Consider the following 16,385-nt stretch of genomic DNA (forward strand, 5'->3'; position numbering starts at 1 on the left):
TCTCCCTCCAAAAAAAGGAATCAAAAGGAATAAATGTAGGGCTTCTGTTCTTACCAAAAAGTTTATTCCCCAAATCTGGTAAAGTATATTCCTATTCCCAGGATGATAGATAATTTCATTTAAGAGGGAACTATGTCTTCCTACTGCTTATATTATTTAATGTTCTCTTTACCAACACTTTTCTCTCTCTTCATTGTGGACCATCTTATGGATCAATAGTAAATGGGCCAAGCACCAATTGCCTACCCTACTAGCAATAGCAAGTCAGTCCTCTCTGAACCATTCCTCTCAGAATACTTTACCCTCCATGAATAAGTTACTATGGTGAGCCTTACAGAAATATCTTAAGATTTTACTTCATATCTGTAGCAATTAGCCTAAACCCTTGAACATAATAAATGCTTAATAAATATTGAATTGAAACTTCTGTATTTTTTCCTCCCATCTCTTCAGATGAAGCATGGAGCCAGCTCTTGTGAATAAGTGTAATATGCATATTAGTTGGTTATATCATCAAGGAATTTTGACCACCTCTGGAGAGTAGCAGAGAAGAAAACACTTGGATACAGCAATAACACTCAAGTATGAACTGAAGTACATGGGCCTGAATATTTCAGAGGGGTAGTGTCATCTTAGGAATGGTAATATTGCCTAGTTTGGAATTTAACCTCTGAATCCAAGGTCAGATGTTGCTAAGGATCATAGGATAAATTGATGGGTTTGATACATAAAAGTTCTACCTAAATAGCTCTATACTTACCCAAATCCAAAACTGGAATATAGCTTTCATATTTAGAGTTGAAAAGGACCTTAGAGGCCATTGAGTACAAATCTCTCATTTTATATGTGAAGAAACTTTAAATAGTTATTGTGTCTTAAGTGAGATTCAAACCCAACCCAAGTTCAGTACATTTTGCATTCTTACAATGTGTTATATACTCTATAGATAGATGTGGGCAATGGAGACATACACTATGAGTAACCATTCCTAGCAACTATGAATAGTGTTGCAAAACTTTGACTCTGGCTAGAGCCTTTTCCTGTGGTGATCCCATTTCATCCAATTAAAGTTTGGATTAGATTTCCATTGGGTTTTGCAGCAACATAGAGAGAGGAAAATGACCCATTGCTTTCTGGGTACAGGGCAATCTATTAGCAGAGTCAATAACTGAACTTTCCAAACCAAAGAAAACAAACAAAATCAGATTTTTAAAAAAATTTAAATATTTTCATGTTTACAGGTTAACATCACACTGTGTTGAAATATCCCCAGCATTACCCACCCACTTCCCCCAGACAATACAGAATCTGGTTGGACTATCTTCCCAAGAAATCAAAAGAACATCCAATTCAAAGCATGTCTGTGTAATAAATACGTATAGTTTACAATTACAGTTTACAATTTCAGTTATCACAAAAGAAGACTCCACATTGCCCCTAGAGCTCAACTACCAACCCTGCAGTCCCCAGATTAACCTTAGAAATGTAAGTATGAAGTGCTATACTTGAATTTTAAAAGTCAGCTGCCTGGGTCAGGTGGGAGGAAGGAAGGAAAGAGGCATTATTAGAAGGTAATCCATATGAAAAGGTAGTAAAGTTTTTAATGGGCTACAATATGAGTAAATGTGTGATATGGCAACCAGAAAAAAATAATGTGATTTTATGTTTAAAAACATGAGTGTCCAGAATATAGGCAATGATAATTCTGCTATAATATTTCTTTGTCAGAAAATAGAATCTAAAATACATTCAGAAGAGGTTGCTATGTTTAAGGAAGGAGATAAACAAGCTGAAGCACATCTAGAGGAGGTCAGCCAAGCTGATAAAGAAATACAAAAGTCCAGGGGATTTTTGGTTTGAATAAAAGACTTAGAATATTGACATTATTTTCAATTCTTTGAAGGATCTTCAAGTCAAAGAGATATTAGACTCATTTTTCTTGGCCCCAGAAGACAAAAGTTAAGACCAATAAATGGACATTGCACATTATAAGCAAAATCTTTTTTTTTTTTTTTTAATAGAGCTTCCCAGAAATTAAATAAGCTGTCTCATGAGATTGTATGTTCCCTATCTACAAAGATCTTGAAGGCCATTTGCTGAAGGCCTGTAATGGCAACTCATGCTTCAGATGTTGATTAAATTAAGCAACATGTGAGGTCCCTTCCCACTCTAGGATTCAGGGATGAGATGGCTTCAACTTCCCAGTGCTGTCTGACTCTACAGGGACTAGGACAAGAGGAAGGAGTTGGAGGTAGTGTGACAGATCAAGGTGCGTCTCAGAAGGGGAAGGACATTCCAATGTTTACAGCAGCATTAAGGTTGCAGAGTTCAATTAGGGAAGTTTCACAAATATCCTTCCCCCCCCCACCTTTTGTTTAAATTGTCTTTTAGGTGTCCCAGAAAGCTGGGGCTCTCATTCAATAATATGCCCACTTCAAGCTTAGTATTTCTGCTTTCTTTCTCCAGAGTCCAAAAAAGAACATCCCAAGTGGCCAAGACGCCTATCTTAGGAATCTTGAAAAGGGGAAGGTTAGCTTTACATGGTAGGAACTTCTGTTCTGTCATTAGTGATGCCTTTGACAGGTTCCCTTTTTCTTTAGGTTCCTTCTTTGTCTGAACTTAAATGTTAGGAAGAGAAGCTAGACTCCCTGCCTATCCAGGTACTAAGCCAAAGTTTAAGAAAGGGAATGAATGGAAACCATGGCAATAAGGAATAGGGTGGAATGTTAAGTGGGGGAAGTTGTGAGAGCAGGTCTTTTTGCACTGGGATTCATGATAACCAATTTACTACATTTTCAGCTAACTTTATTTCCTTCTGCTTCTCCCAATTCTCATGCATTCAGGAAGAGTTTGTGGACTTGCTTTTTACTGGAAGATCAGAAATTGTTTTCCCTTCTCCAAAAGGGGGAACACCAGTATTATCAAATTGTGTCCTTAAAAAAAAAAATCTTGATAGGAAAGACTTAGAAAGCTGGAAGATTGAAGAAAAATTTGGGAGATGTTTTAATTCAAATATTGACATATTTAGTCTTTAAAACAAGGTGTGAAAAGCCAAGAAGCATCTGAGCCGTGATCCGTAAATTATTTAAACGGAGTTTGGGAGTGGGGGGAAAGAGAAGTGAAACAGGTTTCTCTTCTCATCATCATATTCTTGCAGAGAGGACTATTAGGTAAATTCTATACAGCCCCAGTAATCAGTGCCAGCTGAAGTTTCCAGAAAATGAAACAATAGTCCAGGGTACCATTTGTGAAAGAGAGCTGAAAATGTATATTCACGAATAGCATAGATTAAAGGCACAATTATTCACTTTACTTATATACCTAAGTTTAGCTCCAATCATAACTCCCACAGTTCAAGCAAAAACACTGGCCCTGCCTGATTTACTAAGTTATTTCTGGCCTGTCAGCTCTCTGGCCTCACATAATGGTAGAAGTAGGCACACACTCAGCAAAGAAATCCTTTGGGATATCATCTTTTCTTCCCACAGCCTGCCCCTCCCCCAAATAGCCCTTAGAAGCCACTGAATGCCCTGTCATCTCTTCCCTGTTGCCCTTCCAGCTTTGCCCCAGGCTGTCAGGCACAAGTCGACTTGGCCACAAATGCAAGCACTGTTCTCCTTCTGTTCCTACATCTCCTCCACCTAAGAACCATAGCTCTCTCCCCTTTTTCCAAGTCAGCTTTGTCCAGAACTTATGTCTAAGTACCCCAGCAGCACAGTGCTCTTTGGCTTCAGGTGTTTGACTTTGTCTGGGTAAGACTTTCAGGGGATCCAGAGGAAGCAATTCTTATTTAGCCAGATGAAGGCCATTTCAGGGGAGCAAAAGAAATAAGCCACAGAATGAGTTGAGGCATTCAATCCAAGGATATTATGGTAGGAGTAACATCAATGAGACCCTATTCTTGATGCTCAAGCATGAGCTTTTCCAAAAACCACTCTGACTCCTGAGAGCAACCATTTCTGAGAAGCAGTTTAGCCTGTTTCCCCCACTTGCGCCTGACAGCTGAAACAGCACAGGATCCCACAGCTGGTTTCTCCATCTGATGAGTTGAGTCCTTTAAGACCAGGAGAGGATTCCTTCATAAACACGTACTTCAGATCAAGCATTCAAGGCAGCAGGAAAATTAGCAAACTTTTCATTAAGACTCTCTTCTTAGCATGTCAGCAACACAAATTGAAGGGGAACTATGCTGGAATCTCCACACCAAGAGCTCCCTTCTTTTGGAAAGGGGACGCGGGTAACTTCTACTGTTGTCACCTGCCACAGGGAAAGAACCTGAGACTGATGGAAAGTGAAAACCAGCAGGTAGTCTGTGGGTGAGTTGTGGGGGTGCAGGGCCGAGGAGGAGGAAAATAGCAGGAGGGTTTCCAGGCTTCACTTTGGCTTTCCACACGGGGAATTTATGGGCAAGTCCCTTAGGAATGAGATGAGGAGAGATTTGGAGCCTTTTCCTGCATGGGAGCCTCCCTACACACACACACACACACACATACACACACACACACACACACACACACACACACACACGATTTGGAGCCTTCTCTTGCACAGATTCCCTTACAAATCTCCCTCCCTCCTCACACCCACCAAGAATGTTGAACCCTGTCACAGCACCACAGGTTACAGCTTACCCAGAGCCCAAGAGGAAGACAATAGGGCTTGTTCTATAGCACTTTTTCATGCGCCCCCCTCCCCCGGGGTGCTGGGAAGAGCAGAACCTCACCTGTGTTTGTGGGAGACGGAGTCCCAGTTCAGAGAACACAGCTGCTGCTCTAGCCGAAAGATTCGGAATGCCATGTAGGATGATGACAGTACAAGGAGGCAGATCCTAGGGTAACAAGAGCAAAGAACATCTGGATCAACCCCTCCCAAGAAAAGGATCCCACCTCTCTGATTTTTCCAGATTATTAAGGGCCTCATGAACAGAAGTCCAAAGTCTTTCTGAATCAGGAGAAACTCAGATCCATTTCTCAAATGAGGTCCCATTTCCTTCTAGTAGTGAGAAAGTTACATGATCCCTAACACAAATTATAGCTACCTACCACATACCCGGGAACCACAGAGACTTTTTTTTTTCTTTTTGCTGCCTTTGAAAAGAGTCCCACCCAAAAGCCACCTTCCATTAGGATTGGCTCCATTGGTCTCAAGGCCTAATGGTTATTGAGTAGCTTTCTGATTCTCAAGTCCCATACCCCTGAAGGCCACTGAGTGACACTCTTGATGGTGATACTCAGGAAGATTTAAATTAAATATTGGAGTAAAAATAGCCACAAAATCAGAGGAAATTAGCATATTAAAGAAAAAAAGGAACTATGTAACTATAGACACCCTCATATCCTCACTGTATGTTAATCTTGATTTCTCAACACCTTCACTCCCTATTTAGGGACTTCAAGGCCCATAACCATCCTGCTGCAACCCAACTTTGGAATCCTAGAAGCCTACAGAGAAAGATTTTTTTTAGAAACAAGGAACTTAAACTCAATAAATTTATGTTCCACAAACCTATTCCTACAAGAACCAAGTTCCTCAAAACTAAAATCGGAATGCTTCTTTTCTAAAGTCATAGAACAACTCAGATTACTTCCCACCATTCCTCAGTTCACATGCTAAAATCCTGAACAGCATCTCTGTAAGTCATTGCTCAGAACTCTTCTGTTGGGAATAATAGTAACACCTTAAAGTTCTACAGAGCACTTACACATAATCTTACATGATCCTTGTGTATTGTTATCCTTCTTTTACTTATGGGAAAATAGAGGTCCAAGAGTTTAAGTGATTTGACCAAGGTCACAAAGCCATCCAATAGCAGACCTAGGACCAGAAATCACCCAGAAATCAGTTCTGGGGAATTTTCCTCACTGCATCATGCTCGCTCCCTGAAAAAAGTTTTGTGCTTTTAGAAGCTGCTCCTGACAGGTCTGTAGCTCTGTTAGGCTTTGATTAGACCATATGGCTCTGATACACTTCCCTGCTCTTAGTAATGCTATTATTCTCTTGTGCCAGAGCATTCAGTATATTTATGTAACCCACAAATGCCATTCTTGGAGACCTAAAGGTACTAAACACTCCCAGAATCAAGGGAAAAAGAAGAAATACTTGGGCAAAGGGGGAAATGAGGATGAAATTAACATATTTTCATATTAAAAATTCCACATGTAAAAATTCTTTTTGTACATAGGATCATAGATTTATGGTTGGAAGAGCCTTAGAAAGTTCTCTTGAGGTCCAAAAGTTAAAAAATTTGCCCAAGTTGAGAGAGAGAGAGAGAGAGAGTTGGGACTTGAATCCTTGGACTTGATTTCAATACTGAGTTGGTGCTTAAATATTTCCCAAGGCCTGTGATTTCCTAAGTCCTAATAATTCCTCTAGAGGTAGGATGCTGAGACCTATCCCATCTTCAGGAAAATAAACATTCATTTAAACATTGGTACATTCCCATTCAAAATAAAATCACAATATAAAAGGAAGTAGAAGCTACAGTGAGATTCTCACTGGAAAGGAGATAACCATTAGTAAAAAGTTGAATGTTGCTATAACCAAGAATAGACATCATCCACTTGCCAACTTTTTGGTACTTAGCCTCTCCAAATTTAGGTAGGCCAGTCCTTAAAAACAGAAGTTTGTAGAATTGTTTTTAAAATTAATCCTAGGACAACAAAAAAATGTGTCATCATCAGATATCGGTTCATCTCACCTGGCAGGGCTCATAAACAAGCAAAAAGACCACCATGAATGAATAAATGAAAAAGGGCTTATGTACCAACATTTATGGCAGAAGATAAAGAGGTAAAAAAAAAAAAAGAATTTTTATCCTAAGACAATATATTCCTTAATATTTAGTAACATCAATGCAAAAGAGGACATTAGGAAGATGGAAAGATTTAGGATGTAATATTGAATGAGGATACAATCAGGAGATAGCTCCTAGGGGAAATCTTGAAAATATAGTCCAGGATTAAGAAATAAAAAAGGGCAAAGGCTTATTGGCAAAAAGGAAAGTCTCCTGCCTATGAATCCTGAGTATTTTCTTCAAAAAGAATTGTTAGTGCTGAATAACATCATCCTGAATAACAAAGAAATTTTATCTTTTTGGACAGGTTATTGATATGTCATTCCTAAATATGCTTTCTTCAATTCAATTCAATTTCTTCAATTTGCCAGAACAAAGGTCGAAATCAGCAACAAATCAGAAGATATTCTAATATATAGAAATATATGTACATGTACATATATAGTAATACACCTTGATAAACACATATGTATATATGAAAATAGTCCCCATCTAACCTATTCAAGAAAACTACTAAAAACAAAAAATAGGAAACAGAGGAAAAGACATTAACATCAGTTCCTATATATGTAAAACAGATGCTATAATAAGGCCAAAAAAGAAGCCCAGAAAATGTCTTAGCCAACAGTTTATGTCCTTGCCAAGTGAAGAGAAATAGCAGGGAAGAGACTATCACTTTTGCAGAATGTTACAGGAGAGGAAAGTGTAAAATTATTAGCAGTATTACTTCATGAAATAGAAAAATCAATGAAGGAAAAAAACAAAGCCATGTGAGATCCAGTTAAGCCAAATCATCCTAAGAGGATTTAAAGATGAAATTGGAAGGCTACAATACTGTTGGAAAATGGAATAGCTCTGCCCACATTTGTAGGAATAAGTGAATTTAAAAATATTAAACTTTTACTATGTGCTAAGAACAGGAGTTAAGAGAACAAAAACAAAGATAGTTCCTACTCTTCAGGAGTTTACATTTATGATAGGAGAAGATACTACACATAAAAGAGCAGTAATTAGGAAAGGATTAGTCAGGAAAGTCACAGTAGTGGAGAGGGATACCATAATAGTAGATTAACATAGCCCTTTCATGGTTCAAAAACTACAGTGTGATGGAAAAAATATAAGTCCAGTGGTAAAGCTGTTGAGAATATGGCTAGGGAATAAGGAGTGAATTGAAGCAGTTCTCTGAAATAATGGGTCAGGCAAAGAAGTCACTAATGAGACCAGTGGAAAATTCCAAATATGGAATGGTTATAATATTTCTATAACTATTTTCTTCATCTATGACAGCAAAACATTCTCATGTACAATGTGAAGAAGTGGAAATAGCCTTAAAAGAAAATGGGGAAGTGGGGAGAGGAAGAGAGAAAGAACAAATGAATTAGGCCAGATAAGTAGAGTAGATAAAGCATTTACTAAGTACTTATTACATGACAGGCACTTTGCTAAGCACTAGAGAAATGAATACAAGTAAGACAGTCCCTAAAGTGAAGAATCTTACTTTTTAAAATGGGAGACATTGATGCTAAAGGTAGCATAATTCTGAGGATGTTGAGAAACTGATTCTCAAGATATCTGAAAAGGGTAAAGATAATGAATTGCAGAGTATTAACCATAGTTAAAAGGTCAAAAGATTGTCAATAATTATACATATGCCTACTTTGGATCAGTACATGCTTTTAAGATATCTGTGATGAAAAAATGAAAATGGAATAGTTGGGCTTTCATAAAAGCAATTCTATCACGTCATGTGTTTTTTAAAAAATTAATGAATATAAAATTCAAACAAAAGGATTTCAGAAGACTACATCTTTATCATCACTTAACTTTGTTAACTCTCATTTTATAGTTGGGAAAATTGAAGCAGATAGAGATCAAGTGACTTGCATAGAGTCACACAGCTAGGGAATCTCTGAAGCTAGATTAGATCTTCCTGACTTCAGGCCTACCATTTTATTCCTTGTACCCCCTAGCTGCCTCTAAAGAAGCCCATGTCTCTCAAAAAGAGACATACATGTTTGCTGAAGGTGTTTGCTACTGTTGTGTGGGATGTCTGGCACAGACTCTAAAGCTCCTACAGAAGGAAAGGTCTACTAGATTTTTCTAGTTACATACAACATTGTCTTGATTACATCAAATTTCAGAATATTACAGAACTTCCTATATGAGATCCATAACAATCCAAAAAAGTTCTAACTAACAAGCCACATAGGAAAAAATGAATGGATGAAGAATGCCTCTTGGTTAGCCTGTTATACTAGGATTCTTGGGCCCTGCAGCTGGAAAACGCAGAATTAAAGGAAAGAAGGTAGGCTGATTGCATTCAGGAAATTGTGTGGTACTTTTGCTGATCTCAAGATTTTCTCTGACAAAAATATCTTTTTGAACACCAGCCTTCTTCCAAAGATTTATATAGCAACAAATCATGGAATGCTACAATCTCCAAAGGGTCCAAATTGAGAATAATTCAAAGAACAAAAGAAAAATGTTTGGGGGGTCACAGGGAGGCCAAGGCAAGATGTGGGATAAAAGGTAGTGAGCCTGTCATGTAATGAGAATAAGAGATAAAATATGGACAACCTAGCTACAGCATTGATACCTGAATAATATTACAATCCTAGAGGAATCCCCAGCCTGTGAAGTGGACCCATTTTAAAGAACTTGTGAATATGGACAAGAGTCACTCAGATGCAAAATTGAAGACTGCATTTGGCTAAAAGAAATCCCATTCCAGGAACTCCCTATGTCTATAGGTCTGATTTTAAAAAAATGAAAATGAGATATCTCTGGAGTTGGTTGCAGGTGAAGGCCAGGAATATTAAGTCCAAAGTTTGGGAGAGAAGGGAGAGGGATCAGGGAGATAATGAGCAGGGAGATAAATACCAGTGAAGATTCCCAAGGGACTACTCCACCTCTCCCAAGTCTGTGTCTGCACCCCCTACCTGAGCAATAGAGGAGTCATCCTGATCTAGGCTCACAGGAGATATAGCCACAGTGCACATTACTATTACAATATCCAGGACTTCTCTTGAAAGTTAACAAGTATGTATACTGAGGGTTGGGAGATGACACTTAAAAACATCTACAAGTGCCAAAATGTTTGTGGCAGCCCTTTTCATAGTGGCTAGAAACTGGAAAATGAATGGATGTCCATCAATTGGAGAATGGTTGGGTAAATTATGGTATATGAATGTTATGGAATATTATTGTTCTGTAAGAAAGGACCAACAGGATGAATACAGAGAGGCCTGGAGAGACTTACATCAACTGATGCTGAGTGAACGAGCAGAACTAGGAGATCATTATACATTTCAACAATGATACTGTATAAGGATATATTCTGATGGAAGTGGATATCTTCAACATAGAGAAGAGCTAATCCAATTTCAATTGATCAATGATGGACAGAATCAGCTACACCCAGAAAAGGAACACTGGGAAATGAGTGTAAACTGAGAGCATTTTTTTGTTTTGTTTTGTTTTGTTTTTCTTCTTAGATTATTTTTTACCTTCCGAATACAATTCTTTCTTTGCAACAACAACAACAACAAAATTCGGTTCTGCACATATATATTGTACCTAGGATATACTCTAAGATATTTAATATGTATGGGAATGCCTGCCATCTAGGGGAGGGGGGTGGAGGAAAGGAGAGGAAAAATCCGGAACAGAAGGGAGTACAAGGGATAATGTAAAAAAAAAAAAAAAATTACCTATGCATATGTACTATCAAAGAAAATGTTATAATTATAAAAATTAACAAAAAAATAAAAGAAAAAGAAAAAAAAAATAGTGCCTGACACATCAAAAAAAAAACCAAAAAACCATCTACAAGTGGTAGAGGAGCACAAGAAAAAATCCTAAGGAAGAACTCTGCTTCCTCATGACACCACAAGAAGAGTTCAAAGAAATTAGAAAGCTAGCTAGCCATGGGACCCTGGTCACACTGCTTTGCTTTTTCCCTCCATAAAACAAGGGGACTGGGTTAGATGCTTTGGTACACCCTTCCAATGTCAACATGCTGATTCTGTTAGGGGGGCTGCTGAATTGTGAGACCTGCTGGGGGAAACTCTTCTCCTGACCCCTTGAGACCAGTCCACCATACCCAAGACCCTCACTCTCCACATAAGGCTCAAAAACCCATTCCTTACTGCAGACACACACACACACACACACACACACACACAACACACACACACCACTTACAGTACAAAGAAGACTTTGAGTAGTTGATAATCCAGGGCCTCAGCTCTGGGCTGCCCTCCGGTTCTCCTTCCAGCTCCTCCTCTGTGTGGATGACATTATCTAAAATGGAAGTGCAGCAGAACCCATAATCCTTAGTGTACCCAGCTCCCACCTCCCCTTAAAGCACAATCTCCTCAGAAGCTGTTGTAGAAAAGGCAAGCCTCCCTGGCATACAGTCCTGTCACTAGGATACAGCCCAAGGAATCCCAACTCCAATCTTTTCCCTGGGGACCAAGGGGGTTACTCTGGGTTTCTTAACTAGAATAAGGACTTTAAAATATGGGTTTTGTTACAAGGCTTTCAGTAGTACCCAAACAGCTCTTAGAAAGCCCTACAGCCCTCCCCATCCATGATGAACCCTATAAAACTAGCAGTGGGCATGGGGACAATTGCATTCCTCTGTAGGTGCTGCTGATACAGATTATCCAGAGAGTCCTGTCACACAGGTTTATCCTACCCTACATAAAACTGCCTTCCCTTCCTGATACTGTCTAATTATTTTTCATTTCAGTTTTGCTTCAAAAGCTCCCTGCCCCGCTTTCTTCCTCCTCCATTTTTTAGGATTATTGGAATTTTGAAGTTTACACAAATGAGCTCCACATAATCCTACCCTGTCCTGCCCAGCTCACCAGATGCCAGAGGTTTCTCAGAGGTGAAAGAGCTCTCCTTGGTGCCCAGGCTGCTCATGGATCCCCGGTGAATGCAGGGAAAGACATCATCAGGGAGGGACAGAGACAATGTAGTTGGGGACATCTTTCTCCATTTCATTTCTGGCACGAGGCCCTCCTATGGAGAAGGAGAGAAATCCCTGTCTCACCACTGTCATCAAAATAATTACCACTGCCTTATCCCCAGGAGGCTCCTCTAAGATAGGGAATCAGTCCAAGACCTCTTAAGTTCTCTTCCAAAAAACCTTTAGAGGGAGTTTGTTCAGAGCTGTGGAATGCCTTCACCATGGCAACAAGAAGATGCCCTCCCACTATCTTTCAGGTTCACTATCTCTCTTATTGACTCAAACCAGCTCTCTTTGAATCTTTAAACTAAAGTGAAAGTGAATGAATCCCCTTCCTGCTGAAAACAGATAAGAAAAGGAAAGTTACATTGGAATATGTCTGATGCCAGGGTTCAGTGTAAGCTGGAAACAGACCCAATCAATGACCCCCCCAAGTACCCCAAAGCACCAGTTTCATCATCTTTTTTAGTCAGAGCAATGTCAAAACATTATTAATAACCCACTCATAAGCCATCCTCCTTTCCAGACCTAATTTGCCCTGCATCAATGGAAAGCAATTTCACTGAAAGCTGCTGATGTAGAACTATGATGTTATCTTAAAAATTAACCAGGCCCGGTGCATTTTTCCTTCAGCTGAATCCAAAAAAGTAAATCATGCTCTGCCCCAGATGCAGAGTTTGCCCTAATTTTTGTTTGACTCTTGAGCAAATTGAGATGACTCTCTGGAGAGAGTCAGCATATCCACCATGAGACCACCTCCTCAAATATCCATAAGGGAGATGAGAAATAAAAACAATGCTCTTGGCTAAATGCTTGTTATCTAGAAACTTTTCCTATCTCTTAATATCATCTCTTAACATTGCTCAGGTTAGCTCTCAAGTCCAACAGCCCAAACCCCACCTCCCATACTTCCTGTTCTCATGCTGCTCTATAATATGTATAGCCAAGTTCCTCCTTACACATCTAAAAGCAGTTTGTATGATGACACATGAGCAGCCTTCCACTGAAGAAGCCACTGCTTTCCTAAGAGGGTAGGCTAATGGACTAAAAAAAAAAAAGTCAGGAGTTGGGGGAGAAGGATGGCTAGAAACCTAGTCTTAGAGTCGTCCAGTCACGGATTCAAATTCCACCTCTGATACACACTGACCAGTGATCCAGGGCAGTCACTTAAACCCTTACTGCCCCAGGCAAATCTCCAATATTCTAAATTGCAGAGCAAGTATCATCAGTCTGTGTCAGAGGAGGGAGTTCCTCATCTGGAAGAAATCACAGGTCTGGTAAAGTAAAACAAAAACAAAAAGGAGAAAAGCACTAGACTCTTTGATAAACACATCTAAACATAGGTTGGTCATTGAATTTTGCTTACATCTTGCTAGCTCTATTAGATATGAACACAGGATTTTACCAGAAAGACAGAAAATGAAACTCCATTAAGTCTCTTAAAAGCCTTATATATCTACAGAGCCAAATGAAATGGAAAACTGCTTCCCTCAATAGCTCCTATAATTTAAGTACTGAATTCATTCGGATGACATCCAGATCTATATTTTCAGCTCCAATCTCTCCCCTGAACTTCAGTCCCTTATCATCAATGACCTACTGAAAAATTCAACTGAAAGCCCCAAAGACATCTCAAATTCAATATGACTAAAATTGAACTCATTCTCTTTCCCCACAAATTTCCCAAACTTTCTTATTTTTGTTGAAGGCACCACCATCATTACAACACCCTGGTTTGCAATTTCAACATCATGCTTGACTCTTGACTTATTCATCCCACATATCTTATTGGTCACTAATTCTTGATATTCCTATAGCCACACCATCTCTTTTTTCTCTTCTCCACTCACATAGCTCCCACTTTTGTTTAGGCTCATCACCTCTAATAATCTCTTAATTGGTCTACCTGCTTCAAATCACTTCCTATTCTACTCTACATCCAAAATTTTCTTAAAAGTGCAGATCACCCCTATTGTCACTTCCTTACTCTATATACTCCAGTGTCTTCCTCTTACCTCTATAATCAAAACAAAGCCCTCAATTTGATATTTATAACCCATTAAAATCAGGGCACAATCAATCTTTTTAGGTTTATTTCCAGTTCTCCCCTTCATGCACACTACAGTTCAGCCAAACTGATCTCTTTACTAAAAGGAGACTCCAGTAGTCTTCCTAATTCACAGCACTACATTCTTTTCTTTGCACCGGCTATTCCCTGGTACCTGGAATGCACTCCCTTCTCCTCTACACTTCTCAAAATCCTTAATTTTCTCCAAAGCTTAACTCAAAATCTACCTTTTACATGAAGTCTTTTCTCCTCTTCCCACATGCTAATATCCTCTGCCCAAATTATCTTGTATCTATTCTGTATACATTTACAGATCTAAATGTTGGTTCCCTAAGCTTGATTATAAGTTCCTTGAGAGCAGGAATCATTTCACTTTTATCTTTGTATCCTTAGAACTTAGCATAGTGGTACATAATAGATATTTAATAAATGTCTATTGATCGATTGACAGATTCTTAGGGTTAACATTCAGAGACCATTACATCTTTTAACCACAGGAACAGTATCTAGAGTCTTATCCCTACATCTATATGCAGACTTATTAATTAAATTTCTTATTATCTTGTGAAGGATCATTCCTTAATATAACAATTCGGGAAACTTTCCAGTGAAATAAGAACCAAAGGAGATTCAATCTAGCCTACTCAATTTACAGATCAGAGCCAGAAAGGTACAGTGACTTGCCAAAAAAGTGAGTAAATCACAGAACAGATTAGAAACCAGATCTTCTGAATCAATTGTGAAATAATGTAAGATCATAAATAGAGATGGTAGATATCTTAGAGGTCATCTGTCACTTTCTACATGAAGAAATAGAATTTCAGGTTTAGAAAAGAAAGTTAGTTGCTTTTATTAAAAATGCTTCCTAACATTGGGCCAAAATCTGTCGCTGGTTTTACCTACTGATTCTACTCCTCTCCTTCTGGATTCAGGTGAAACAAATGTTATTCTTCACATATCTCTTCAAATACTTGAAAACTATCATGGCCTCTGGAAGTCTTTCATTCTCTAGTCTAACCAAACTCTTGTGGTAGTTTTTCAATTCATCTCGCCATCTTGGCTTTGGACCCATTACATTTTGTAAATGGAATTTCTATTACACCAACTTATACCTTTTCTACTGAGAGGGATGAAATAGGAATGAGCCTTAGCTAGATTTTCCCTTAAGGAATAAAAGGGAAAGGACAATTTACATATACTTAGGAAATCCAAGCAGCTTTTCTCCCATTAACTGGTGCTAATCAGTGGGGTACATTATCAGTTTAGTTCCAATAGGTGACAAAGGAGTATAAATAGGACTCTAATTAATGGCTTTGTTAACAGATGTCCCCCTTTGAGAGCATCAACCAAAGCAATCTTGAATTTTAATTCCATTGTGTCTGGTTCCCTGAACAGGTAACCTTTTTGTTCCTTAGAGCCTCACATTCCTACAGAGTCACTGTGGGTCACCAGCTCTTTGCTCCCATAAGCAAATCTTACCAGAGACTCAGAATCAGGTTCATCTGGATATTCTCTTACACTCAGACTCTTCTTACTGGAAGGCTGTGGAATAAAGAAGGCAACTGTTACTGTCTCTCCAGGGCTAAAGCTCCATGAGATTCCAGGATTTTTAGAGCAATCCTGAAGGTCTAGCTCCTATGGATCCCCATCTAATGTGAGGAGCAAGCTCACAGGCAGAGACAACTAATTATGCTTCTTCATCAGAACCTTCATTCTGTTCCCTCTTGGTCTAGGGCTCCTTCCTTTCCTTCCTCCATTACCTTTCTTTTTCCTCCTGTTTTACAATGATTCCAAAAGCCTAAAATAGAGTCTGGAAAAGAACCTTGATTAGGAATCCTTCATCTGGAGTGAATGGACCTCCGATTATCCCAGGTTAAAGGACAGGAAAATATGATTGCCATCCTTCTGTCAACCAATCCAATGTGTTTTATTTTACTTGTTTAAAAACATTCTGAGAAAGTGTCCATGGACTTCACAAATACTTCTCAAAAAGTCCCTGATACACAAAAGATTAAGGACTCTTATTGCTGGTTGGCCATTCATTCTTGAAAAGGACCCAAATGGCATCACTATGTTCGAGCTATATACAGTGTGTTTGATTATAGCCAATCACATCAATACAGGCTTGGGATGCTCTACCACAGGTCAGGCCCAAATAGTTTATAGGAACAATTAAGGTAGATTTTCTAAATTTGTGCCTCTTGTGTTTATTTTGAGCCACTTCAATTCGGCTTTGCACAGCACCTTCTCTGATAGGGCACACTATCCTGGGTGGTCTCGTGTCCACCTATCCTTATTTCCTTTGTCCCATAATCAATTCCAAAGTTCTGAAGAGATGGCTCTTATATTGCTTTTTCTGACTACCATTTATTCTGTAAATAAAGGTGAAGGTAGAGAAAAGGAACCATTTTGGTTGTCTGAAAACTAAGCCTGGCAGATGGGACTAAGCTTCCAAGCAGATGAGCATACACAGGGATGGCAACAAACACATAAATGCACACCCATGAGCACAGAAACATTCAGGCAGGTGTGTTGACCGAGTAGCTCAC

The 16,385-nt window shown here is 39.0% G+C and overlaps 1 protein-coding gene across 1 annotated transcript in view; it reads right to left on the minus strand.

The window, feature by feature from the left end:
* Nucleotides 1-1,206: 1,206 nt before the first annotated feature.
* The window catches only part of GRAMD2A (GRAM domain containing 2A), a 37,373-nt gene continuing 22,194 nt past the window's right edge, over nt 1,207-16,385 (minus strand). Inside the window, 6 exon segments of the mRNA XM_074284868.1 lie at nt 1,207-4,257; nt 4,724-4,828; nt 10,997-11,027; nt 11,030-11,095; nt 11,665-11,821; nt 15,316-15,378. Of these exon segments, the coding sequence (XP_074140969.1) occupies nt 4,254-4,257; nt 4,724-4,828; nt 10,997-11,027; nt 11,030-11,095; nt 11,665-11,821; nt 15,316-15,378 (426 nt within the window). The 3' untranslated portion in view covers nt 1,207-4,253.

This window comes from Sminthopsis crassicaudata, chromosome 2 (assembly GCF_048593235.1).
Source record: "Sminthopsis crassicaudata isolate SCR6 chromosome 2, ASM4859323v1, whole genome shotgun sequence".
NCBI lineage: Eukaryota > Metazoa > Chordata > Mammalia > Dasyuromorphia > Dasyuridae > Sminthopsis > Sminthopsis crassicaudata.